This window comes from Balearica regulorum, chromosome 18 (assembly GCF_011004875.1).
Source record: "Balearica regulorum gibbericeps isolate bBalReg1 chromosome 18, bBalReg1.pri, whole genome shotgun sequence".
NCBI lineage: Eukaryota > Metazoa > Chordata > Aves > Gruiformes > Gruidae > Balearica > Balearica regulorum.
Window position 1 is genome coordinate 4,321,965 of NC_046201.1, and position 27,750 is coordinate 4,349,714.

At 41.9% G+C, this 27,750-nt stretch overlaps 2 protein-coding genes and 1 long non-coding RNA gene across 12 annotated transcripts in view; 2 read left to right on the forward strand and 1 right to left on the reverse strand.

Moving 5' to 3' along the window:
* Positions 1–12,878, forward strand: part of PECAM1 (platelet and endothelial cell adhesion molecule 1) — a 34,698-nt gene extending 21,820 nt beyond the window's left edge. For 6 of the 7 annotated variants that reach the window (XM_075770844.1, XM_075770846.1, XM_075770845.1 and 3 more), the window contains 2 exons: positions 6,360–6,382; positions 11,326–12,878. In XM_075770844.1, the coding sequence (XP_075626959.1) occupies positions 6,360–6,382; positions 11,326–11,355 (53 nt within the window). In that variant the 3' untranslated portion in view covers positions 11,356–12,878. The remainder of the gene's footprint in view (positions 1–6,359; positions 6,383–11,325) is intronic. The other variant, XM_075770849.1, reaches the window with a different exon arrangement.
* A 150-nt stretch (positions 12,879–13,028) lies between these two features.
* LOC142604426 (uncharacterized) lies at positions 13,029–17,831 on the reverse strand. Of its 2 annotated transcripts, XR_012838285.1 has the most exons (5): positions 17,396–17,831; positions 17,187–17,263; positions 16,275–16,590; positions 15,574–15,692; positions 13,029–14,570 (listed from the first exon to the last, which is right to left on the reverse strand). It is a non-coding gene; the product is annotated as an uncharacterized LOC142604426 (long non-coding RNA). The 2 variants fall into 2 exon arrangements; XR_012838286.1 differs by lacking the exon at positions 16,275–16,590.
* Positions 17,832–26,134: 8,303 nt separating this feature from the next.
* TEX2 (testis expressed 2) overlaps positions 26,135–27,750 on the forward strand; it is a 57,562-nt gene continuing 55,946 nt past the window's right edge. For 2 of the 3 annotated variants that reach the window (XM_075770841.1, XM_075770840.1), the window contains exon 1: positions 26,135–26,293. The gene's annotated coding sequence lies outside the window, so the exon portion shown is untranslated. The remainder of the gene's footprint in view (positions 26,294–27,750) is intronic. The other variant, XM_075770842.1, reaches the window with a different exon arrangement.

Sequence of the window (27,750 nt, forward strand, 5' to 3'; positions counted from 1 at the left end):
AGTTGTAGCATAAACTCAAGGTTGGTGCAATAATTCAAAGCACTTATAAGACTGTACTTGCCATAAAGCTGGGAACTGCAATAAAATGAGATATGATTGAAAGACTGAGCTGTATTAGCCAGATGATATGCAAACTGCCCATAATCTTGCAGTCCACCTGCTCTCTTATGCATAACATTCTACAGTTTCAGTTATTCTTGGAAACGTAGTAACAGTTTATTGTTTTAATCACGTCTGTTTTTCCTGACTGATACACAGGAAAAGTGTTTCAAATAGATAAGCAGTGCATCACATAGCTATGCAGTTGCTTTGGATAGCTAAGTTACAGTCCATTTAAATGTGACAGTTACTTTGATTTTTGATAGGCTGTGTGATTGCAAGGTGGCAAAGTATAAATGCAGTGGAGGATTCCGAGGAAATAGATCTATCTTCTTCAGTACTTTAATATATATTAATATAAGTATGTTAAAGGCCAATTGTGAAAGATGCTGAGCATTACTAGTGGATGCAGAAGTTGGTTTACCATTATGATCTTCACTATGTTTGAATATTCTTTGAGATTTTTGAGCAAATGCCCAAGAGCACAATCTCCTTCAGGAAGCTAATGGTTCAGACAAATGTGTCCTCTGAGGAAATGATGTTATTTTGGGAATTGGTGTCAGCTACCCAATTTGACAGATTTAACACCTAAGACCTATGTAACATTTTATTATTGTTTGGTGGTAACTATTGTGGTTGGGGTTTATTTAATTAGAATTGAGTGCTTCATGAGCAATTTTGTCATTCAAGGAGTTGTCTGTGCATTTCACAAATTGTGTCCACTAAAGAGGAAGCTGAAGAGCTGTCAGTAGTTATGTCTGATGCAGTTCTTTGTGACTGAGCTACAATATTTTTCCTCATTTTTCTGATGGCTTTCACTGCTGTCCCCATTAAGGCAGATGCCATGTCACTAACCAACTTCTCTTGTATTTTGAGTTCTACAGCTATTGCTTGTCCTTATCCCAAATCATGAATCCATAGTGCAGGTAGTGCTCTGACCTTTCCCAAGCCCCAGCCCTTTGGCAGTATGCTGAACATCTGCCATTATTCTCTTTATTTTTATTTTCCTGGTATTGGCTATGTTGCCTCCTGTTACTATCATTTCACTGTCTGCATCAGACTGTGGTAAGACTTCCCATCCTATCTGCTGTGCTGCTTTCCTTATTCTGAGTACCAGGCCTAAAGAGGCATTATGTTAGACAGGAGTCTGAGAAACAAACTGTCAAATGCACTTTTCAGTTGCAAAAGACCTGCGTGTGATTAACTACAGTTAGTCTGTTAACAGTAGGAAAAGCAGGTCATTTGCAAAATTCAAGTCTAGTCAGGTGTATTTTGATTGAAACTCAAATAATAGTACTGTAGATAGAGAATGTCAGTCTCTTTAGTTGGATGCTAGATTTCCTGTGACATAATGAGAAGTTTAAGGAGGATGCTAGCATTGTCTGTGGAAGCAACTCAAAGAGATGAAGCTGTCCTTGCATTGTTATCGAAAGGTTAGTTTAATTCAGAGAAAAAAGATTTGATGTTCAGGAAGTTCACCCAGGTATTGGTGTAAAACATTTTCTAGAGCAATGGGGCTGTTGCTTTATTATCTTACAGAAAATACCTTAAGCTTCAAGCCTCAGGTTTAAATCAAACCTTACATCCAAATGGCAGTTTGGGGAATGGTCACAGTTAGTACCAGTCAGGTCAATAAGACCTTTGTTGAAGTCCTTCACACCTATTAGGATGAACTAATTTCCTTAAAATACTGCTTTCTTTAGTTGCTCTATGAAAAGGTCAAAGTATATTTATTGGGAGTCAGGAATACCCAGCCCAGTTCCAGAGCTGTTGCTTGTTCTTCAGAAAGAACTGAGACACTCTGAGACTTAAGCAAAACAGACAATTGTCTAGATCAACAGACTGCCAAGAGTGATGAAATGACTGTGGCCCTCCTGCCCACTTTGCGGGTGCAGGAGTCCCAACAGGCTAGGCTGCCAGCTGATGCTCTTCCTGAGGGAGGCATCAGGATGTGTCAGACAGTGAATTCAGCTGGGTGGGTGGAGGCTCTTTTAGATGCATGATTTACTTCCATCACACCTTTCATCTTCCCAAGAGGCAGTAGGGGCAGGAAGTTCAAGCATCTCCATACTAGTTCTTTATCTCAGCTCCACCCCTTCTCTCAACATTGGTTCCAGTTCTTGGGGTAGCACAGTTCTGTTCATATTCCTGAGAAGACTAGAGCCAACTCCAGGTCACAGATTTCCTTACATTTTTTCAGGGCATTTCTTGTGGAAGACAATGTTTTAGTACATTCTTGCTCCTTCAGTGAACTCTGCCTTTGCTCTGTATCGGATCCAAAGCTCACAGTAGCCTGTGATAGGCTTTGCACTGATCTTGATGTGCACTGAATCGAACTCATAGTGGCTTATTGCAAGATAACTATTCTTAATTTCTTATCAGGAAAATGGAAAACTAGTGAACAAAATGCAGAGCCAGCCTTTATGCTGCTAAGTCTGGAAAAATGAATTGGTCACTTGGAAGCAACTGCAGTGGCGAGACAGGAAATTCTAAGAATCCTATTGCAACCAACAATGCACTGTGGAAAAATAAATATATCCCAGTGGAAATAGTCATGAGAAATCCCCATTGCATTCAGTGGTTTGGAACAAACTATTAGAAATCAGTTCTAGCAATCAGGAAATCTGCTCAAATACTTTCCTGCTACTGAGCTTCAGGCTTAACACCTCTGTACTTAGCCAGAGTTTCCCACTGAACGCCTTTTCCAGCATGGAGAAAACTCACAGGGTCTGGGGATTCGTTATGTTATTCAAAACTCAGGCCTTATGAGCATATGCTAGTTGCATGCAGTCCAAAATCATGCAAATAACCATTCTGTTTTCCAAAATCAAGACTCTTTGGATCCTTAGGTTTCCAGACATATTCTAGACCAAAGCCTGGATCTGAGAGACATTGATTCCAGAGCCAAATGCTTAAAATAGCTTCAGCCAAAAATTAGGCAAAGCCAGATGGCTTCAGTAAGACACAAATATGCAGGGAGCTTCTGACCTTGCTTGAACCTAAAATGCAAAGCTGAATTGCGTGCATGCCTCTCTGTAAGATCTGTTCCCAAACTGCCTGCCAAGATTCTTTTAGAAGTTACTGCTCCAATAAAAGGCGTGCCAGAATGTAGTGTGTGTCTGCAGATCAGCATCTTCAGCTGATAATCTAGCATCTCAGCTTTCATCAGTGGTGGAGATGGGTTTGAGATGGATTGTGAATTGCAACTGTTTAGGCATATATTTGCCTCTCCATAACCTCTAGCAATGAGACAGGGCAGAGTAGGTGGGGATGACAGTGTCTTAAATTCCTGCCATTAATGTATTCCTTTGTAAAAATGTGTTCTTTGAATTTAAACCCCCATCAACTAAAAGCAATAGCAAGAGTTTAAATCTATCAGAAATCTGTAAGAACACCTACCTTTATTACACTTGGGAATCTTTTAGAAATCACTAGCACCAGACCTTCAGCTCTGATTCCTTTCATGAAATATGCATCTTCTTGTTTGCCCTGCCATGGAAGCTTGACCAATTTTTCTTTATATGACTAGAATCCCGTATATCTCATTTCCCTGGTTTTGTTAGTAAGGGAAGGCCAGGTGTCATTTGAAAATCTCTCTGTTCTCTCTCATCACAGTAAAATCAGTGTTTCAAGTAAAAAACCAGTTCATATTTTTAACAGGAATGAAATAAAAAGGTTGTGAAAAGATTGACGTAGCAAAGAATCAGCAAAAGCACCATATCTTTGTGCTTTCATTAGAAGCTACACGCTGGCTTACCCGATTAGTACCTTTTAGAAATCATGTAGCCTTCCAGGAGCACTTTCAAAGGGCACGGATTACAACATTCTCCTGGTAGAGATATTGTCCGAAAAATGAGATCATTTACCCAGTGTGCACGGCACCAATATACAGCCCAGAGCAGAGGTATTTTATTTATTTCATGTCTACACAGAGATGGGTGCTAGATGGTAATTCCACAAAGATAGCACACTACACAGAGAATCTACAATGTATTTATGTTGTTACTGGATTAGAAAAACCTGCCTAAATTTACACTAATTGATTAGTAATTACCACATCATCTACTATCGATCAAGCATATTTAAATTAGCACCATGCTTCTTGAGCGTGTGGGGGTAATTTGCATTGTCCTTTAATTGGGTGGGTGGTTGCGAACTCCCCCAGCCACCTTTACCTTTCCCCTAGTTACTGTCGATTTTTGTTGGCTTCATGCCTCTCTGGCAATCACTCAGCTCTCTCTGCCTTCTGGGGCAGGATGTTTCTTTTTTATCAGTTTTTCAGCTCTTCTTCAAGGATACTTTTTAGCAAAGCATGCTTTTTATTGTCCTTTGGCTCTTCTTCAAAGGTATAGTTGTTAGCAAAGCAAGGTAGTGTATTTAACCCTAAATTAAACAGTGTCTAACCACTAACCCAAACACATTTCTATCCCTGTAAAGTAGAAAATTCTACTTTATAGATATCAGAGATATGATACTAAGAATCATGGATTTGTTTTGGTTGGAAAAGACCTTTAAGATCATCAAGTCCAACTGTTAACCAAGCACTGCTGAGTGTGGCTAGAAAGCCACGCTGTTTTGAGTCTGGGTGACAGATAACAAGGAGACGGGATATCTGTTATTGTGACCTAGTAGCTTTGGGGTAGCAAACATCCCGTTGTTTGAAGTTTGGAATTTATACAAAATTTCTCATTTCCTCCTTCCTGTAAGTACAATACATTGTGACAGAGGACTAAACTACTGCTTGTTAATACCTCACGTCATAAACCTTCCATATAGTTTTGTTCGCTTAAAGTCAAGCTTTGATGTAGCACTGGGTCAGCAGTGGTTTTGTTCACTTCTGTCAGCTCTCAGGACACAAAAAGCTTTTACGTGTTTCCCATGTAACTTTTTATTTTGTTTCTTCTCAAACTGGCTAAACATATAGGGACCGATCTTGCCAAACACTGAGATCAATTTTATGCATTGGTATAAGGTGCTGTAGTCACCTCAGTTTGTAATCCTTTCTTAGGCTAAAAGTTCTGGGTAGAATTGTCTTGGAGAAAACTCATAATGTACAGTGCCAGTGATAGTCATGTAGTCTCTCTGTCTTTCAGAAATTGCAGCACTGTTATCTGCAAAGTTAGGTTCACCTGTGTCCAGTTTCCTCATTACTTCTGCTGGCTGGCAAGGGAGTTTCTAAAAGATCTTTATTAAGGTCTATTTATGGTAGTAATACTCTTCATAATATCCTTCATTTAATGATTTCAGAGAACTTTTCAAAATTTACATAAGTGTTCTGCCTATGGGAGGACTGATGTTGTTATTTGCTATTTAAAAAATACATACTTAGAAAAAACATAGATTCAGAGACTATCCCATGTTTATAGAAAAAATACTGGTAAGATTAATCCAGAGCCCTAGTCCAAACCCTCTGCTTTGAGCATTAGATGAATTTCCTTGACACAACCACTGTCCACTGAATTTGATATACTTTCCAAGAAAATCCCCTTTGAGATTCAGCACTCAGTTTTGTCATGTGTGAAATGTCTTAACAGACCACACAAAAGAGCACTTTTAACAAGACTTAGTCCTCTTCTAAAAGAGGAGTTAATTTCCTAATGTCTCTAAATTGTCTTACTTTCAGAGCGCAAAGAAATGTTTATGCTTTAGTATTTGAAGGTATTCTGTGAAACTTCTGAATAGCTGAATCCACTTTAAAAAAACCCCACCAAAACTAAGACCTAATCTTAAAGTTCACTAATCCTAAATGGAAAGAGCCTGCTGGCTTCCAGGCTTTCATTGGGAACAAGCAACTTTTTATTAATAAAAATTTCAGGTGTCTTTGCAGGATCCTATTTGGCTCTGAAAATTGTATCCTATACCGGATTTCTGCAGTACGTTACTTTCCTGGCAAGGAATTGGAAGAGGAAGTATAATGTTCATGAGAACTTGCCTCTGAAAGGAAGACTCTTTTTTGTCCAGTAACAGCTTGTGCTCTCAGTAGAGACTTCTGCTCTCAACCATAATCAGGGAAGCTGTCAAACATGTACTGTTCAACATGGTCTTTGAAATGTCTGGTCCTACCCATGTACTTAAATTAGGCTAGCACTTGGATACTTCTTAGGACCAGAGCTTGAACCTTCATTGTAGGTAGCAATTTTACATCATTGCATGGTGAACAAAAGTTAGATTAAACATAGAAGTCTATTTTTCTGGAACATAGAACTTACTATGTTGCGATGTGCCATTTCATAATTTATACATTGTATTTTATTTTGCAGATTCTGTGGAAAACAGGCATTCTGTAAGTATACATTTTACGTAAGCAGTTAAATATAGGGAAATTGGATTGAAGTTATTGTGTATCTAGTGAGATAGTGTTCAAGTGTTGTAACTTTTTAATTGCTTATTTGTTGTTCAGAACCTTTACTGGATAGCTACTGGGCAATCCTTTCATATATATTCTTACTAGTCAGGCTTTCAGTATGACATTTGTAGAATGGTCAGCTTTAGAAGTCCATGGAACTGACTGGTATTTAGTAGTGCTGGTACAGGAGGTAGATGACAAATATTGAATTTCCAAGAATTTGTGTTGAATATCTGCACAGTTTGGTATATGTGCCACACATATTCATGCTAACAGAATGGCACAAGGTTGGGGATGGTTGCTGCTTGCTTCAGATTCCTGATGGACCTGAGGGACTCAAGATTTGCATATGTAAACCTGCTAAGCTGATAATATATTGCTGGGGACAGAGATGTTGTTCGAGTTCCATCTGTAAAATCTATAGAGTGTTTAGTGCCAGTGAATCTCCTTGGGGTGTGCCTGCTCACATGCACACACGTACATTCTATGATTGGAATATCCAGAGAAGCGAGGTCCTTCCTCAGATGTCAAATGAAGAGTTAAACTAAGAAGGAATGGCAGATCACCTGAACATGGGCAAAAGTCACTTCTATTCACTGTCTGTGACTGTTTCCTTCTGGGTTCAGTTGCATCTACTGGTGTAGCAAGCGGGATGACTCTAAGGGCTGGTGGTGAAAACCAAGACCTTGTAAGAAATTTTAAAGGCAAGCAATTTTTTTTACCTCAGAGTACATAGCTATGTTGCAGTTATGCTGCTCTAACCAAGAGGTGAGAATAGTACCATCCATATATGGAGGATCTCAGCCAAACAATTATGAGTTTTGTGAAGGTTCTGTAGGTGGTGAAGAGTTTTAAATGGCTGGGAAGCCAGTGAAAAAATAAGGATTTGATTTTTTTTTTTTTTTTTTTAAAGAATAAATGTCTTGAATGAGCTGTTACTCTGCTCTCGAGATCTAAGAGGCAGGGAACATACATTTCATGAGTACTTTTATGAATGTTAGATAAGCTAACTAATCCAACCTCAGACCAGGCAGACAGGGTGTTCTTTCTGCCATCCACTTTGTGACTTTGGAACTGTACTTGAAAAAAGAGAGAGAGACTCATAAATAAGAATCACAATAGCACAGTCCACGTCAGCTTATGGCATCCATTTGAGTTTTGAAAGGCTCCATCAGCACTCACATCCCTACGGGATAAAAAAGTAGCCCATTGTATTATTTACAGACACTGGCAGTGCTCTGAAGGTCACAGATTGTGTTACAATAAACAGACATATATTAACAGGCCAGCAGGGTTTATAGTATCATTGTCTCTCTTAGTTTAAAGGTTCATTTTTATTCTTTGCTCTCAATTTTCTAAAAATAAATTGAGCTGAACCCTCCTCTGGGTTACACCAGGGCTTCCTTGGAGAGTCATGCAGAAGAAAGTTTGTCCCTGTCCGACACAAAAGGAAAAATGGTCAAGAGTGGCTGTGATAGACATATGCTGTAGGTTCAGGGAGGAGTTTTTGTCCTTTTTTCCCCACACCCTACATAATTTGTAATGGACATTGGATGAAAGACTAAAGTTTTATGAACATTTTTTTGTTTTCTTTTACTGTCACCAAAATTGAGTAAAAAAAAATCTCCATGGAAATATAATGAGGCTAGTTCAGTGAAAATACACTGACTACACCATGTGAATCACTTTCATCATAATTAGTTGGGCTATTAAAGCTTGCTAAACCAGACAATCTATGAAGTAATGTTAGATTCAAGACAGAAAAGTGTCAGCTGAGGGCAGTGGGTTTTTTGTGTTGCCTGTACAAACTCCTGTTAATACTAGGAGAGTAACAAAACTAGTTACTCTAAAACTAATCCATTTTCAGAAACACCCCCAAAAAAAGTCAGCTTTGTAACACTTGCACAACTTACTTGAGTTTTCCTAGAAATAGCCTTACTCAGTTCACATCTGTGACGTTATCTCCTCCTAAGATACTGTTCATGTAATTAACATAGTAACTATACCTTTTTTGAATTATTAATGCTTTAAAGGACACAGCAAAAAACCCCAGATCCCTACATTCTGCTTCTTAAATTCCCACTTCTGTTCCCAATAAAGCCTGTGACTGAAAGCAGCACCATCCCTCTTTTAAACTCTCCAGATAAGTGACCTAAAGTTGAACTGGACGGATAAATTTCTTTATAGATTTTCCATCCCCCCTATTTGCCTCTGAGCACTTTTCAGGCAACATAGATGAGTACAGAAGAGACAGGGAGCTACTAAGGTGCTTTCTATCATCAGTTTCTTGCAACTTTTTTTTTTTTTTTCTGTAGCTTATTTTCATGCAATGCTTAACTGTGATGTACCTCAAAGGTTTGGTCCAAATGAGTTGTTGATCCTACTCATGAAAAGGAAAATGCTCCTTATAAAGTGATCAAGTGGCTTAAACTTCCTTCCCAGCTGTTCTGCTTCTTTATAGCCAAATATTGTAGTATTTGGCTCAGAGGTGAAGTTGCTTTCGATCTGCTGCTCCCTTAATTTGTGAGTGAAGGAGGCCTTCAGGAGCTAGCTGGTCAGCTGGCATCTTAATCACATGAAATGCCAGATGGATTACTTAGGTATAGTGACCTGTCAAAAACCTTGTAGAATTTGACTCTGTTTAGGAAGTAATAGGTACTCCAGAAGTGTGGGACAAAGGGCACCACAGCAGAGAGAGTAGTGTTTTGCTAAGAGCTATTTTTTCAGAGACAGGAGGACACGCAACCTTTTTGTTTCAGTAGTGATGCTGGAGACTCAACATCAGATCCTGCTGTCCTTTTCACTCTCTAAATTCAAACAACATGGGTTTCACTCTTCAGATAAACTCTGTTAATGTATTCCATTCTGCATTGATCTTCCAGAAGTCACAGGCAAAACAGAGTACTGCACTGTGGAAAAGCAAGATGAAGCAAATAATTTTAATGAGTGCTAGCCCTGCTCTTGCGCATTTGCCCCTATGTAGTTTCTGTCAGAATAAACATAATCAAGCATGGAAATTTAGGAACTTTGCTTTATCTTCACTGAGAGACCATTACAGAATTGAGCTCACAGCTTTAGTAAACACTGTGTACTGACAATAAGTGTTGTGTTACACAGAGGCATTGAAAGTGTATTATGTCAAGAAAGGTGGTGCATTAGAAAAACAATCAGTTCAAGTTTGAATTATTTGAATTGTATAAAGGCCCAATTGCAGTACAGGTTCTGATGGATTTGCAGTCCAGAGTACCTTGAACCTGAATGTGTTGGACTTTTAGGTCATTTAGAAATTAAGCCAAGGTTTTGGGTTGGGGGTTGCTTCCCTCTTTCTCCTCTGTTTCAGAAATTTGTATCTTAAATGCCATCCATAGGAAGTATTTGCAAAAGAAATGAATTACTTAGAGAGGAACTGGGAGGAGGTTTCCTTCCTGAAATCAGAGCTGGCAATCTTTCTAAGTTATTTAATGGTCCCAGTTTCTGAAAACATATTGAAGGAAATATCTTAACAATGAGATAGCCACTTCGCCAAATACTAATTGGTATTGTGTCAAATTTACCTCAGCGGTACATTCTGACTTCATATCTCCTCCTCCCCTGTTACCTCTTAGATGTGTGTGTTTGTTTGTTTGTTTGATTCTGTGCTAGAGGTACACGAGGACTGGCAGCCTCAGTCAGGACACAGTGTACTTTTAGCTGCCTATTTGTTCAACCTCAGAATGTACCCTCTGAGACAGAAACCTGTACAATTTAAATCTATTCGGAGAAATTTCTGGGGTTTTTCTCAGCTACTTTCTCGTCTTACTCAAGTGATCCCAAAAGTATTTTGTAAATTCTTAGTGGTAAAAGAATTGCTTTACATTGCCAGCACAACATAGCCAGCTCCAAAGGGGGACCTGGCATGTGTTTAACTGTGCACAGTAACATGGCACAATAGTTTCAGACAGGAAATGAAGATGAAGGATGTGTCCATTTAAAATTGGGGGGGGATTTCAGGCAGTCAGGATATGAAAACCAAGGTGATACTCTGAAATAAACATTGAATTATAAACCAGGAATTCCTGCCTCTGACTCATGGGGCAAATCCTTTGGGGGCAAGTCCACAAAAGGAATTAGGCGCCTTGGTGATGACAGACTAAACTATTAGGTTAGAGGCCACCATGTACTCTGAGCAGATATTTGTTGGAGGAAGACTTGCTTTGGCAACTGATGTCAGGAAAGACTTGACAGTTGAGAATCCTCAGTAGACAGAATTATTTCTGTCATATAATGTAAAGACAATGAAGTTTGGGATCTCTCTTTGCCCTTTCCCGTTGGCTAGCGTAGAGGATTCCTCTGTCTGCACACTGCCTTTTGTGGTTCTCAGTGCCAGGTTTCTGTGTCCCTGCTGTGTACTGAATAGTCCTGTTCAAAGGAGCAGACTCTTGTAGGAACCTGGTGTCTAAAAGTTGGACACTCAAGTGCTTCTTAGGAAAAGGTTTTCATTCTTGTGGGACTGAAGATGGGAGCCTAATTGTGGCAACTGGGCATCTGCTAGTAAATAAAGGATCTGACTTTCAGATTTGTTGAGTGCCAGCAGTTCCCATAAGAATCCAACTTTTATCAGTAAGAGCCCAGTTGCAGATGTTGGTGATTAACAGTATTGCAGTCTAGCCTGTAATTGTTAACCTAAATCTCCCACTGTCTTATTTCCTTTTTTATCTGATGAAGATAATACTAATATCTCCCCAGGGAACTATGAGTATTTATTAGCTCACTGTACAGTGCTCTAAGGAATATATTGCTATATTTAAAGTTTTTGTATTGATCAAAAAAGGACAAGAGAGGGCAGGAGAACATTTATACTTATACTTTTTTCTTTCTTTCTTTTGTTTTATTGCCAACAGAGAATACAAGGGCATCCTGATGCTACTTAGAGCAGTCGTCTCAAACATCAGCTGGGAGAAGAAAACAAGCAAAGATGGAAGATGTTGCAAATGTTTCTAAAGCTCTGCAGCACTTATTTATGAGTTTGTCAGGCTCTTCTTTTCAAAATTTATTTCCTCAGGGGAAACACTAGAGATCTTCCTAAAGCATTTAATGGAAAAAATTACAAATAAAAATTCTCATAGGAAAGTGGCTCTAGAAACCACTGACCTAGGTTCCCAACTTTAATTTCTCCTGATAATACAATTTTGCCTTTCTAGCCTCCAATTCATCATGCTCTGAGGAAATAAAAAGGGAAGCTACAGTTGAGGAAGTACATTTCTACAGTGCAGTAACTACTGTGATGCTAGTAGGATGTAGAAATATCTAAGCTTGCTTTAAACTAGCTAACTTGGTTATCAGTAACACTCTACTGTGGCAGAACAGAGCTCAGCACAGCTTGGCCAGCCGTGTATGTACTTTGACATGATCTTGCAGCTTGTGCTGAACTCCCAGTGCTGCAGCAGCTGGACTGCTACCAGTCTTGGAGCCAGCTAATTTATAGCTCACTTGGATGCTACACTGCAATGGGGGCCTAACAGAACAGCGAGCTCTGGGCTCTCTAAAAACTTGAATAACTGTTCACAGATTCAGTACTTATCAAGTGCTTCTGTCAGTAGAGGCACAAATATTCTTTATTCTTCGCTAAATTGCTTTTCCCCTTTAAAAGTTCTGATGCTTGTTGGTTAGTTTGGTGTGATGGTTCTTCAATGAATGATTGTCCATCACAGTTATTTTGGTTGATGCAAAATGTAGGTCTTGAGTGGGTGGATACACTACACACAGGTGAGTTTGTACCTGAAAATCCTGTTATGTATAATCCTTATTCCTTTGACTTTAGGAGAGTTATGAAGCCATACTTGTGACCAGTTTGTCCACTATGGAATTCCATACCTATCCTTTTTCTCTATAGTATGATAAACCACTAACATGGATCCAGTTCAGACTTAGATCTAAATTTTGCAGCCCGTGTTTATGTCAGTCGCATTAGTTTAAAAAAAGAACACAAACCAAAACAGTAGTAGTACTGTCCTCAACCCCTTAACCAGCTGGTCTTTGACACTGCAATTGCTCTCCTTTTCTTACTGCAGATCAAATTACTACAAGATCTGGGCCACAGGTAAGAAGGTTCTCATTTTAATTAGAAAATAAGGAAAGATAGGGCATGGATTTGTATATACATATATAGTTACTGCTTTAAGCATTGCATCAAAGGCACAAAACCAGCAAGAAATACAAGAGTTTTATATCCTCATTCCAAACATTTAAATTTTCAAGCTCCAGTTAGTGGCTAATATCTCTAATTTATTGTTCCCCATGCAAATTTTTTTTTATAAAAATCCTTTCAAATGACTGACTTCACAACACTCTTCTGTTGACAAATGTTCATTCTAGCATCCTGTGAGTGTCCATACAAATGCATTAGTATAAGGAATGTGAAAAGGTATTTTAATAAAGAAAACTCTGAATTGAACTTGGCACTGGATCTTGCATGTTCATATTAGTGAGCACTTGCAAATGAATGCCTGTAACTTTTTTTATTAGTGATGAACCATATAGATACATTGAATACATTTACATATGGAAGATGTAAGCAGCTGTGGGACAATTCATTGATCTATTTCAGCTTGTCTCTTGGCTGGAATAATCCTAAACTGTTTTGGATTTACTCTGTAATAACAGTTGTTTGCCTTACTGAAACATATCTGGACTGTTCACTTCTTAGAGGGCTGTGCACTGCTTTGAGCACTTCTGTTTTGTCTTACAGATATACCAAAAATATTTCAAAATATAGGTCATTGCATCAGTAGACATCTCCAGTGAAGACAAGGTTAGTGGGGCCATGAAGTCAACAGCTACACAAGGAATCCAAATGTCCTGTTATGAGCATGTCTTCTGGATGCCAAACAAGCCTCATTGTTCCATTGGAAACAAGTCTTGAATCTGTTACTGAAACGGATTAAAGCTCAGATTAGAGCTGAAACAATACATTATTCAAAAACAACCACCAAAACACATTTCAGATTTCTATGTTGTCACCAAGTTGAGCTCAGCAAATATAAAATGAGGTGTGCTGCTAAATATTTACTTTTTGAGAAGACAAAAGGGATGGAACATCCTCAGGCCCTTTGTGGCATCCCTTGTCTGAGCAGTTCCACTGACAGTGTCGCATCTTACTTGCACTGTTCAGAAAGAGGCTTTGCCTATCCTGCTGCCTTGCTTGGTTAACTTTATATCTGTACTATTGCAGAGCAGAGGCTTTAGGGATGAGATGCAGAAATGCTTTAAATCAACAGACTCTTCTCCTTTGCCACCGTTAATTTTTTTTTTTCATTTCCAGCAAACTAGTAGCTGCTTATTTTCTTCTGTACTGTAAGTATAGTTCTGTGTGCCCTTTCATGGAAAAATCAGTGGTGCTGTGCAAACTGGTTTGTGCTGGAAACTACCTGACAGAGCCACGGCGTGTGTAAGATAACCGTCTGCCTCTTCCTCCTCCAGTGTCCCCTGTGACCAGGGCGAAAGGGACCCTGGCCGTGCTGAGCCCCCTCCGCTCTGCCGCCACGTTGCTGCTCGGTCCCGCAGCACCCGAGAGGCTCCGGCCTTGATCCGGTGCTGACCCCTGGTGGCAACCGACCCACAGGGCGACAGGGGTGGCGGCGGGTCGCTCCTGCCTGCGGGGTGGTCCCTGCCTTGGGCGGGGCGGGCTAAGCAGGGTGGTACTGTGCAGGCAGAGCTGCAAGTCCGGCCCCGGGTTCTGGCCCAGGTTCTAACTTTTTTACTTCTACGTGCTTAGAGCAAACTGAGCCCTACGACTTTTATTCCTGCAGTGGTATGATCTCTTCATCTGGACCTCTGCCACTCTTCAACAGTTTTCAAAGCGCAGTGTAAACTTACCAGCCATGACTTCTTTCTCTCTTGCATAGGTTAGTGACTTATTTGTAAATGCTGGGGCACTATGTCTGTGCAGAGTAAACATCCTGTTCATCGGTGGGTGAATAAACCCCAAAGTTTATTTACTTTTCTGGGGTGTTATGTGCTTGTTCTAACATTAGCTTTGTTCAGTTCAAGTTCTTAATGTTGCAATTCATCACTAAGCTGCCTTGCATCATAAGCCCCCAGTTTTGGGGGCAAGGGAAGTAATGCTGTCAGACTGGCTACAGCCGTTCTGTTGTAAGGGAGTGGACAGGTACAGGGAAAGGAAACAAAGTTTGAGAAAAACAGAGGTATCAAATTAAAAAAAAAAATATACACCAATTAAACTAGAAATAAAACTGAAAATAATAAAGTATCAGTACAGATTTAAAATGCTAGCATACTTTGTAATGTAGAATTCCAAGGCCTTTATGAATAGAGTGGTGAAAGCAGAATAAACATCACTTTTACTGTTATTTGGGAGGTGATAAGCAAGTTGTCATGTCTAAAGAATCACAAATATGGGTCTTATTGTCTTCATGCTTTGAAGTGCTCCACTCTAAATCACAGATGCTCCCATTAGAAAAGGCTTAGAGAGTCTAGCAATCATGAGAATGTGGCTTGCATGGGAAGCTTCAATTAAATGCGAGCATTTATATTTATACAGGTAATTTGTTTTCTCACCAGCTACAGACATACTGAGTGGGAAGGCTGAAAAAATTCTCACCATTGCAGGAAATAATCACTGTAGTTACATTTTAAATTTAAAAGCAAAAGAAATCACAGTTTCCTCAGGGAGGGAGTCACCTGCAAAGTCTGATGACAGTCAAACAGAATAACAGCATGAAACTGAAATGAAAGATTTAGTGCAAATTAGCAAAGGTCTAGGCAGCCACTGCAAAGGGGCTCAGAATATGCCCCGATCAACCTGGGATCTGCTGTAGCATTGAACTCTGCGTGAAGCTGTAATGGTGATTGTTAGAAATGGACCTCATGCAGCACATTCCCAAAGTTAAGAGGAATTCAGATCCAAAAGGTATTTTTTAAGGAGTAATTCCACAAATAAACAATTACTTATGGTAAAGATAGGATCTGACTCTGAAATTAATAAGATTAGTAATATATTCCTGTGTAATCTTGAATGTATAGGAGTGCTAGATGAAACCAGGACCTCCTTTGGGGCAATGAAAATGTGACAAAAGAGCTCCCCCAGATTGTGGGAGGTTTGGGAAGAAACACTCCATCAGCCCAGTCACCTTAATGGCTCCACACTTCATGGTGTTGACGATACTCTGGGGAACGCACTCGGCAGAATCAATACCGCAGAGGTGGCTTGTCCCAAACATTCATGTGTTTTCTAGTAGTCCTGTGACTGCTAGGAGAAGTAGAATATATACCTGTTAATAAAAACCACTTTTGCAGGAAACAGCACCATTGATCCAAGAAGACAATAGGTTCGTTTCAACCGCTTCTGTCCATGCGTTAGTTCTGTATGGGGACATGCAGTCAGGAGGCACTGAGGAGGAGGTCTGATATACAGCTGCTCTAACAGACTACGCTATTGACGCTGGGAGCATGTGTCTTCAAAAGAAAACATCGTATTACACTGTTATTTAGCTGGCATAATCCAAGCCCTGCTCAGTGCTTGCAGAGGAACTGTGCTGAAATAGCCTATTTCCACAAAGCGCTTGTCAACACTTGCATGGGAAGAGCTTGGCTTTAAATCCTCTGCACTGCTTTTTTTGATTATTCGTTTTTTAACTATGCGCAGAGCCAAGTCTCCACTGCAACTGACACAGTTTAACTTTGCAAATCAATGAGACAGTGCTACAAGGGCAGAAAAGTCTTGCCTGTGAACTTCATATTGTTCAGACCTGCCAAACTGACATCTGTGACTGACTGCTGTCTTCATGGAACTAATCCATGCTAAATGTCTGAACTCCCCTGTTGCTCTCACCATCCACCTGGGCTGTTCCCTAGTGGGACCTTCTGGGGTGGTTCAGGCTCCAACCAGCAATAAGTTGCAGAAATGTTTCCTCTCCCAAGTGCAATCACCACTTTCCAGCTCCAGCTTTCCCCTAGGGGACTCTGCTCTGCTTGGGGCTAAGTGCTTCCAAAGCAGTGAAAATGAGAGCTGCTGGTCTGTCTGCAGGAGTGGAGGGGACAGAGACGTTGACATCTATGTGACAAAGATGAGGGCTTTGTCTTAAGAATCATGGTATTACCAGAAGGGGTGAACTTGGCATCCCTGCTTGATAATAGTCTGTGAGAGTCTAATGGCAGAAAAAATTGTCAAGTCTATTAAGATGTGGTCAGAGTGTAAGTCAATTAATGAAAATTACAGCCATGCAGGTTATTAAATTAACATGAGATTGTCAATGGGAAATATAGATTGCTTTGGAATAACTTTAAATTATTTAAAGCACAGTAATAATGAAAATCTCACCAAGTCTCCATAATGCAAAACTTAGTTTTGATTTTATTACTGATTGTTTTTTATATTTTTTGTTTCAACTTCATGATTGTTAAAGGAACAGGAACTTTAAAGAGCAAGATACTCTTATTTAGGAATGCCAAATGCTGCAAAAGCTGTTACAAGGTAAAAGCTCAGAGGTGGCTGTCGATGAGCTGTGATTCTGCAGAGTGATCCATGACAGAGCTGATAATCAGGTAAAGCCAAGTGTCTCTAAATGGAGTCCTTGCATACCAAATGATAGATCGAATTTTCTAGCCGCTGATTGTGCCCAGATCACCCAGTCAGGTGATCAGTACTAGATGGCCTGTATTGCTTCAATTACTTTGGCCATTAATGACCATACTTCCCACAAGCAAGTTGGACCTGCTGTGCCTGATACTCTGTAACTCTCACCACATGTGGCCACTGCCACTTGAGCTGTGGCCTCCAGGTAAGAATTTAGCATTTTGCATTGCCCTGGACTCCTGGAACTGCCTGCATGTAGAGAAAGAGAACAGGAGTGAACTACCTCCCTGCCTGCAATTTCCAGACAAATTTGGTGAACAGAGCTCAGCCCTGACTCAGGGTATTCCTCAGGGCTGGAAGAACAAATCTGAATGTACTTACAGCATGCGTTGGCACTCTTGAAAAACTGGTTCCACCTGTGGGTGCTGAGCCTGTAACAGCCTCTAGACAATCTGTGTCCCCTGGCTGGAAGTCAGAGACCTTAAGGGAGCAGAGAGGGGAAATATGCAGACTTATAAAGAGAGATTCATGATTCTCCCAGGGACCGTGGGGACTAGTTGATCTCTACAGAAGGATGGTATGTTCAGCATGACTGAAAGTATTAGCTGGCTCAGCCCTGAAACCTCAGAACATTGTGTACGCTGCTTAAATCCAGTTTAGTCATTGCTGGAGGGAGGCAAAGCTGCCCTATTAGAAAACAACCCTGACACACACCTGTGCTTTGTCAAACAAGAAATGCTGAAAGGGTTTTCTTTAACTATCTTCATTTCCTTTTCCTTTCTTTTTCTTTCTTTTTTTTTCCCCCGAAGCCGATCTTTTCCACTGACTTGATTCCTTTCTGACTGCTCCAGGATGAATCACACAGTCCTACATGTCTATCTCTATACCGAATGGGACTGTGGAAAGCAGACCTGACTAATGTCCCCTGCAAGGAAAAAATGATAATTGATGCTTTTTAATTACAAGTTTCCTATATTATGGTCTAGTTTTTCAGTTTATAATCATTAACAGTATAATAGACTTAAGTAAATTGCTGCCTTTTACTCTTTCGTAGCATATATAGGTCAGATTTTCGTGTTTAATGGTTATTATCTCTGACACACCAATTAGTGCAGTGACTGGCTGACAAAGGTCACATCTGTGTTTTCTTCATTGCATACAAACACGGACAGGGCTGTGTGCTCACACCGACTGATTCTCCTAATTGCTGTGTCTTCTGGAGTCATTTCTACCAGTGCAAAATCACTAGTTTGACTTGGTAACTGTTTTACACCTACTTTGTACTTATGTCAGTGAAAGACAAGGTTGAGGGCAAAGGAGTGTCAGCAGTCATCACATCCACAGCACATGTCCCCTGGTCTGCACTTCATAAGTCATAGCAATCATGCTTCATGCATCCTTGACTTTTCAAGCTCTGTGCAGTTGCAGTCAAAGGGATGAAGTTGTTGCCTTTCCGTGAAGAAATGAATGGAGCTTTTATTCCCTGTCTTTGACCAAAGCACTTAGATGGTTTTAGGCCCACCAGATTGTTTCTAATAGCAGGCAAAATTGATCACTCAGGTACTTTGATGCAGCTCTTTTATTTACAAAGAAAGTACAAAATTCTGTTTCCTTGAACAGAAAAAAAAATCAGACAATAGGAGATGCTTTCTCCGAATGCAATTTCAAACCTTTCAGCCAGCACTTTATCCAGAAGCACTCCACCAGCTTTTTTTCTCAAGGTTGTTCTTGTAGAGTTTATCTAGTTCTGCCTGGTTTTGAGAGAAGGCTGCTCCGGTCAGAACATAAGAGCACACAGCTGCTCCAAGTGCTGCCCTCCCCACATATTCAAAGCCCAACATTTCAGTCTGGAGAAACCTTGAATGCATTAGCTTCTCCTCCAGGTTTGCCCTTTTGCCTTCTTTCTAAGGGTGTCTGTTCCTGTTTCAGCTGCCTGCTTCTGTACGAGAGCTGTTTGTTTCTTATACAAAAGGATATCCAATGAAAGGCAACATTAAACCTCTTGGGGTCATAAGCTTTTACCTGAACCCTCTGTCTGGATGGCATTAGGGTTAGATACTCAACATGCGTCTTTGTGCTGATGAAAAGAAAGACCTTTGCACATTTACTGTCAGTGGTGAGGAACAGGAATATGTGATGGAATTGGGGCAAGGTGAGATTCTCACTGCCCAAGTGAAGTTTTTGCTATGTGCTCCCCTTGCCACTAGAGAGAAATACCCTGTTGAGCAATAAGCAGTATGCATTGCTAATACTGGGTTGAATTTCTCTGCGTTCCTTGCCCTACTCATCATATTTAACCTTGGATTTATTTGTAGAGAACTACACAGAAAATCCTGTTTAAGAAAGAAAGCCTGGACATCGTCTGTTCTCTTGCAATATTGTCCTGGACAGTTTCCAATCTGTTAATGAATGAACACCGACATCTAAACCATCCCCAGGGGAGGTTCAAGATCCATCTGAGTGCAGTAAGAGGTTCCTAAATAGCTGTAACAAGCTCATACTTCAAAAGAAATACATTTTGCTATTTTTAAAACATGCAAGTTTTGGAAGGCTTTGAATATCAAGATTAGTCCTCTGCCTAAATGCAGTAGAAGGCAGCTCTGGTGAGTCTCACTCAGATCTGAAAGGTTTTAATATTGCCTGGAATCTGGATTTGATGTTCTAAAAGATTAAGATATGACTGTGTTTAGTTTACTTTTTTCCCCAGAGCAGATTGTGCACGTAGTTACAGATTGCCTAATATATCTCACTGGATTAATGTGAAAAATATATTACATTATCTATCAGCACTTGAAATTTTGACTCAGGGATTCTGGTAGAATAGATTACTGAGCAATGTTTAACTGAAAGATTTAGTGATACTCTGAACGAGACATGACTCACTCTTGAACAATAGGGAAGAGCTCCTACATATGAAAAAACCCCAAGGTTACATGCAGCCAGATGTTGCTGCGCAGCGTGATGCTATTTGCAGTAGGCAGCGATATAAGACGGCTGTGGAAGCCAAGCAGAAGTGTCAGGGCAGCTGGGCAGGTTTGGAGACTGCATTATGCACCAGGTCACTAAAATTACAAAGTGAAGCTGAGCAGAGCATTCTCAGTGCCTCGCATCAGACATCTACCTTGGCTGTCTGAACTAAGAGGCTACTCCACTCTCTAGTACAGTCACTGAGAATCCTGTTTGGAACTGCCCTTTGGAGGTGCCCTTTTCATTGACTATGAAGGAGCACAGATTCATGTTTAGCCATCTGACCAATTAGCACAGTGAGATGTTATTTAATATGTGTCTGTGCTGAGGTCTTCATCCTAAAGTGCTGTACAGTTAATATTACTGGAGAGAAGGAGAATGTGAAGTCCAGAACAAGAATTCAACTGTGGAGGCACTGAGAACATTTGGCTTTGGGGGCCCTAACAAATCTGTTAGAGGAATGGGCCAAGACAGAGCTGTCACTGTGGTTGGTTGTAGGGAGAGAAGGGAAGGATTCAATCTTGGCTGTGATTATTTTGTGTGAATGGACAAGTACTGAATGCTCTGTCAGAGGCAGTTCTTTAACATGGGAAAATACCAGTCCTGTGTTTGCTTTCAAAGCTGTGCTCTTGTTTGTTCCGGGGTGTAACTGCACTTTCATGTTGTCATTGTTTAAGCCCAGTCTCCTCAGCAAAGCTCAGTGTCTGACTTGTCCCATTTAAAAGAAGACCCTGCCCCTATTTTTTTCCAAAATGCTGGACTGACTGGCATAGGCATTTGGGTTTATTCTATGATATGCAGATATGGGCCACAATGCTGCTGCTGCTCAGTTAAAGGTTCCTAATTACCATCAGAGATTGCAGTTCCTGACACCTTGGCGAAGTTCATGTAAATAAAGGTTCTAGCAACATTCTGATTTGAAATTACACTGTCTAGATATGCCCAACAGCCTAAATTATATCACCTTTACAAAAACAATGCACGTTGTTTGCACCTTCAGAACATGGGAAAAGCCCTGCCCAGGGGTCCATCTATGCCAGTTCTCCATCTCAGTTGGAGATACCAAAGTCTCTTCAGTGTTTTATCCCTCCTTGGTAACTAAGAATTCACTTCATGCTGTAATTTCTGATTCCATTTTGTCAGGCATATATTCAGCTCTAGCTCAGATGTTAATGCTCTCAGAACAAACACATCTGAGCAAATGATGTTCTTTTTATGATAGTGTTGATGTTTTGACCTCATGCCAGCACGATCCAGGAACAATTCCCATTAAGTCTATTGATATGAGTCTTTCCTCGAAGGGGACACTCAGGAAACCTTACCTGAATTATCTTTTAAAGTGGATTATTTAAATTCTATTAAACCCTACGCAGATATTCATACTCAGAATTAAGTGGCATTAATCTGATTTAGTGTACTTCACTCTGAAACTGCAGAAAGCGAAATCAAATGAAAGCCACTTTAATTCTGAGTAACAGCATTCATGTAGGATTCCAGTGTAACTTCAGTAACCATTTCAAGTCACACTTGTCATTAATTCAGATTAATTTTTCTGACTTGCTCTGTGAAGATAAGGGACAATAAAATCATCATAGATGACCTGACCATACATTCTGCCTCCCCCATACACCCACCCCCCAAAACACTATGGACCTATCTCTTCCTGAATATCAGCTGGTTTGGAGTTCTGGATCTGAATGTTGCTGTGCATTTCTAGTCTCTAGTCAATGCTCTTTTTTCTGTCCTAACCATTTCTATTAAGCACATCAGATTGGAACCTTAGCATCTGTCCAGGCAAGAGGAGAAGGGTATTGCTGGCTGGTGTTAATGTCCCTGTGGTAGAGCTGTGCTTGTGGAAAGTTGCAGTGTATGTGCCTGGTTTAAATATGTAGCTTCAGCTGTTCTGTATCAGGAGTACTAAATTTACTTGTAGATTTAAAATAGGTGAATGATTTGGCAGCTAAAAGGTCAGGACACTTGCTGTTTATTTGTGCTTTGCTTTTCCTGATTAACAGAAAATTGTCTGTAGCATCTGATGTTACTGTCAAGGATTTCTGGTGTAATGCCTGCACAGACAGAATGTAGAATAGTGCCATTGTATCCGCCATACCTTAGTCCAGCTTTGTATTTTGTCACGGTTGCACTCTGAAGTACTCCAGCACTCAGCCAGCATATATTCTAACTCACAAAGGTCTCTGAGGAGGGAGGGCTATTGACTTCTCCATCATGTGCAGATCAAATTTCAGGCTTTTAGAGTTTTGTGCATGTGCCAGGTACACTGAAATAGAGCTACCAGCTCCTGCAACCTTCATGTGACTTTGGCAGCATGCACGTGGCTACTCTGTGTGGCACGTGGACTCACCTCCTCCCCAGAGGTGGATGGCACCACTGCTATAGGTATGCACCAGCCATTTTCCCTTCCTGGGTTCAGTGTCGGGGGGACATTAGCCTATGTGGGAAGCATCAAGAAGGTTTTGCAGGCCTGAGAGACACCAGTGCAAATTCACAGCATTCAAACTCTTTGACCTAGGCTGCATTGTAAGGAACCTTCCCTGGGAACAGGTCTGCCTCTGGCAGCACAGTTCTAGCTCTGCACACCCTGCTGACCTTGTTTTAGCCTGTTCGGTGAATCCACTTGACCTCCTGGGAGCCATGAGAGACCCCTATGCCGTTGCTCTTCCCAGTACATCAGCCCACAGTTGCAGGGAGATAGGTGGAAGTTAGAACCTCCTCTGGCTCTGGAAATGTGTCTTCTCAGTGTGTGCAAGGACTTGATGTGAGGAGTAGCACAGTAGCAGGGCTGTTCCTCCACTCTAGAAACCTTTAATAAATTAAAAAAAAAAGAAAGAGGAAGATCACAAATGAGGAGGAGAGGATCTACCCTCAGCTCAGCTTTAAAAATGAAGCAGCAATACAAAAAAAACCCCACAGAATAATGTGCTTTAGTCCAGGAAGCAATAAGAGCTCAGAACTTCTACAGGTCCCAGGGGGATTTCACAAGCAGAGTTAGAGCCGGGGAGGGTCTCCGAGGAGGGAATGACCTGGCGGTGCTCCTTTGTGCCGGCAAGAAGCTGGGCAGCAGCACTGCTGCTCAGGGGCTGGGATCAGTGGGGGGGGAGAAGTGATGGGTAGGAGGCCAAGATGGGCAGATTGGCAACTTAGAGAATTCGGGTCCAAAGTGAAGCTCATACTTCCTTCCATACGGTGAAGCCACTGGGCAGGGAAAGAATTGGGAGGTGCTGAGGTCACTATCAGTCCAGTGTTTGACAAGCAGAAGAAAGGCACACAAGCAGAAAAAGGCACACAAGCAGTGCAAAAGGAGCATGGCATTCAGGAAGCTCACACTGTCCTCCATACCCATCGTCAGACCAGCTGAAGCCCACTGGGAAGCCTTGGCCCTCTGGGTGCTCGTTGGGTTGCTGTACACATTGAGTGGGCTGGGGGGCTCGTTTGTTTTTTCAAAGCCTCTTTCCATTGCAGTTTAATATTGTACAGATAACAAACAAAATAACAGTAAAGCTGTTCTCACACATACACACAAACCCATGCATGCCAAGATTCATGCATACAGGCACAGCTGCCTCGTTCGTTTTAAAGCTTCTCAGCATAAAATTGCAAGCAGGCCTGTCCTGCAGTTCTCCGGTCTTCCCCAGGAGATCTGACAGCAATGAGAGGTTTGTGTAAACCATGTGGAAACCTAAATTTCATGTAATGTTCTTTTCTCACAAAAGTACAAGCTTTAAACTGTCCTGATCTGTGAAATTCTGGTGGGGGCATTACAGAGAAATGAACTGAGCCTCACAGTAGCTCTGGGAGAGAAATATTACTTCTTATTTTACAGCCTGCTCAAGCACTGCTTTTAAAAGGCATTTAAATGTCTCCCTCACATATTCCAAAAGATTAAAGCAATTTTTTTCAAAAGCAGCTCCTGACTCTAGATACCTATTTCTAGAACCTGCAGGCCTGTTGTTTCTCAGAATGACTGCATATTTATACACAGGATACTGAAATATTAAAAAATAATAAGCATTACTTTATTATCTTGCCTTTTTATAGGATGGGTGGAAGATAAATTATCCAACAAAAGGATTTACTCTTACAGCATTGAATGTTTCAGAAATTCAGAGATTCTTCTTTTTCCCCTCTTCCACCTGACTGAGAGTTGCCTTTAGAGGAGCATTCCCAAGAGACCATATACACCATGAAGCTCAGAGGCAGGTAACCCGGTCAGACACGGCTTGTGCCTAGTTTTTCCCATGGCTGGCTCCAGTCTTTGCTCAGCACATATCACTCTGTGGGAGAAGCCTCTGCTGAGCACCTAACTTCAAGTGCAAAAAAATTTCTCTTGAGGTCTGGCCTTTTAGGCCATATGTTGCCCAAGTTAGGTGCAGAGGGCAGAAACAGCTTCAGAAATCCTAGTGAATTGTTTATAGTTTAACACCGCTAAAACCAACCCATCGGTCATAGTTGCAGCCATAGTTTCGGTTCCTGCAGGGAAAACCTGTTGTTAAGAAAACAACCATTACCTTATCTTCAGACTTTGGAAGCATTAATATCAGCTTTGGATAATGATTCAAAGGTCTGCCTATATGCCACGGCAGCTGTGAAAAGAAACCCATCCTGGATGACTGAATATGCTTGTACATATGTCTAAAATATAATGTCTTTTTAATTAAAAAAAGACTGCAGAATAAATAAAGGTGATGCAGTGATGCTCACAGAATGCATTTCTGCCAGGTGCTGACCACTCTCGGTCACCTTTGGTTTTACAGTTATGTGCAGGAACCCCTCGTTTTAAAAACAGCTACTAAGAGCCTTGAAGAACTCAAAGATGCCTGGTGATAATTCGCTTCCACAAGCACTGAATCGTCCCTGAAATGTAAAGAGAAAAGCAGGATGAGTGCTACCTGCATCTGCTTTTGAACTAGACTGCAAAACCTACCTCCTCCCATATATATAATACCTAGTGTAACAGGGCACCAACCCTTGGCTGAGCTATAGCTGTAGCTAAGACAGTAAACTCTTCAAAAATAAATATTGTATATTTAACTTCACATTAGCTAGTTTGGAGCAATTTGAATCCTGCTCAGATATCCCACTAAATGTTGGCTAGTAAATACATTAACTTTCGCCTCATCACCTCATGAAGTATCATAAATTTGAACACTGGTATGAAATAGAGCCTGAAAGATCTCGTAAGATTCTTCATGCTTTAATTTTAAATGAAAGCAAAGAGAAGTGAGGAGAATTCACATAGCCAAATTAAGCCATGGGGTATCTAAAGCAACCTGGGTAGCTAAGGCCAGCATCAATCTGGCCCAGTGTAGATGTTGTAATTTCATTATTAACCATCTTCAGAAGCAAGAGCAATTAAGTGAAGGGTAAAAGCAGTAGTAAGCCTGTAATTTATTACATGAGCCCATTATTGGGAAAACAACCTTTTGACAGAGAATTATTTTTTTTCCCTCAGTCTGCTGCAAATTGGCAAGTATGAAAAGTAAACAAAATTATCTTAGACACGGCATATTTCCTAAGAAAGCCGCCTAGTTGCTTGGGTAACAAGTAATTTTTGGCTATTTGTGTAACATTTTGATACCAAATGGCTTTATTTTGTCTGCTTGCATTTACAGCAGTAAACACTCGCCTGCAAAAACAACTTGATAAGGCAAACCCCAACCGAACGGTGTTTTCATGGAACCGGCTGCTGATAAATGTGGTCAACACAGGAACTGGGAGGTTTAACACCGACACTGGCAGCAAAACAGCCCGCGCTGTCGACGGCCTCACAAACCACCCTCGTTTCCACCGGGGCACTTATTATCCGTGGACATTTTCCAAGTGACCGGGAGAGGATATAATTTTACAGTCCCCGCGTTGGCCTTTCACCATTTCCCCCTCGTTTTGCGGAGGCGTTTCCTTGCGCCACCTCTCACCAGCTGCCTGAAACTTTGGCAGCGGGCTGCCCACCTGAGGAAAAGGGATGATTCACCCTCTCGGGGCGAAGCCCCAGCCCTCCGCCCGGAGCGCCGTCACCCCATCAGCCAGGCCCGTCGCTTTATCCCCGCCTGGCCAGGCCGCGGCCCGCCTCACACCGCCCGCGGCGGGCCTGCGCCCCGCCCCACCCCGCCCCGCCCCTCCGGTCGGCGCTGCGGCGGCTCCGGCAGGCCCGGCCCACCGCGGGGCCCGGATTGGCGGCGCCGGGCAGCCCCGCCGCCTCTCCTCCCTCTGTTGCCGCCCGGCGCGGCGCTGGTGGCGCGGGCCGGGGGACGCCGGGGCCGCGCCGGGCAGTGCCATGAGCCGCGGATAAGGTAAGTGAGGCAGGGCGGGCCCCGCCGCGCCGCCTCGGCCCGCTCCGGGCAGCGCCCGCGCTCCTCGCCGCACCCGCCAGGGCGGGAAGCGCCGTCGCCGCAGCAGCAGCAGCAGCAGTGGCAGTGCCCGGCTTGAGGCGCGGTAGCTCGGCGGTATCCGCTGGTCTCCGCGGGGCTGGGGGCAGGAAGGAAAGAAGGGGAGTCTGGCGGCGAAAGGAGGCGGAGGCGGGCCGGGCCTAGGGCAGCGGGGGGGGGGCGCGGCTCCCGGGGCGCCCCGAGGGGCGGCTGGGGCCGGGCAGGGGCTGATGGCGGCCGTGAGGGGCCGGCGGGCGCTGCTGTCGGACCGGCCGCGGTGCCGGCCCGCGGGGACCCCGGGGGCTCGGGCGGGTCCAGGGGCTGCGGGGCGGCTGGCTCTGGGTGAGCCTAGCCTGGGCCGGGGCGGCCAGGTCAGGCGGGGCTGGGTACAGGATTTATTTTTACTGTTGGGCAAGGTTCGGCGGGATGGAGTTACTTCCCCTTCCATCAGTGTAACTGAGATGGAGATTTGGCTGAGGCAGGGTATGCAGTTTGGCAGGAGCACTCTGAAGTAGAAGTGATACCTTAAAAACAAGCGGCAGAGGAAACAGCGGTAACGTTTGTTCTTGCTGGAACGGGGGGGAGGATTTCTAATTGGCCTTTAGTATCAAAGGAGAGGGGTTTTCTGTCTCCTAGAAGTGTTTCCTTCTTTCTTGTCCTGGGTGTCGGCTCTTTAGTTTCTGCTTCTCTTTTAATTCTCACTATCATTTGTATTTTATCTCTCTGTTGCAGTTCAGTATCTAAATCTGTTCACTGTGTCTCTTCAGCATGTGCTAAAGTTCCTTCTAAATGTCTGTGCTCAACTTCTTGATGATTTGTATGTCAGCAAATGTCTTAAGGAACTCCTGTCCCTAATTTAGGGCAGTTAAGTTTAATTTAAACTTTTGGATGTAACTTATATATTGTAACTGTGTGATAAATTAGTGTAAGACTTCAGTGCTGTAAGATTATCTTCCGTTAAGATGCTTTGTCATACTCCTCTGTCTTCATGCAACTCCTCTTTCAAGATCATCCTGCCTGTATAACTTGAGGAAAACAAGGCAGGCGCACAGTCTCAGGGGCATATTTTTTTTTACAAGAAGATGTAGCTTTTTTTGAATTTTAAAATAACTTCATATTCTTAAACGCTGAATAAATTCAGGCAGTGTGAGTACCGTTTCAATTTTCTGTGAATTGAAAATGTGCTAAATTAGAGGTAAAAGCACTTTAACTTAAGCAAAAGAAAGTAAACTAATGCTTTTTATGTTAGAATTGACTTTTAAAGACTTTGACATTGTGTCCTTTTATGATATATGAGAGGTTACTGTTCTGATTGACTTCAAAGCTGATCCACAAGCTGCTCTGTTGTGGGTGGCATATTATTAATACTCCAAGTAGGTGCT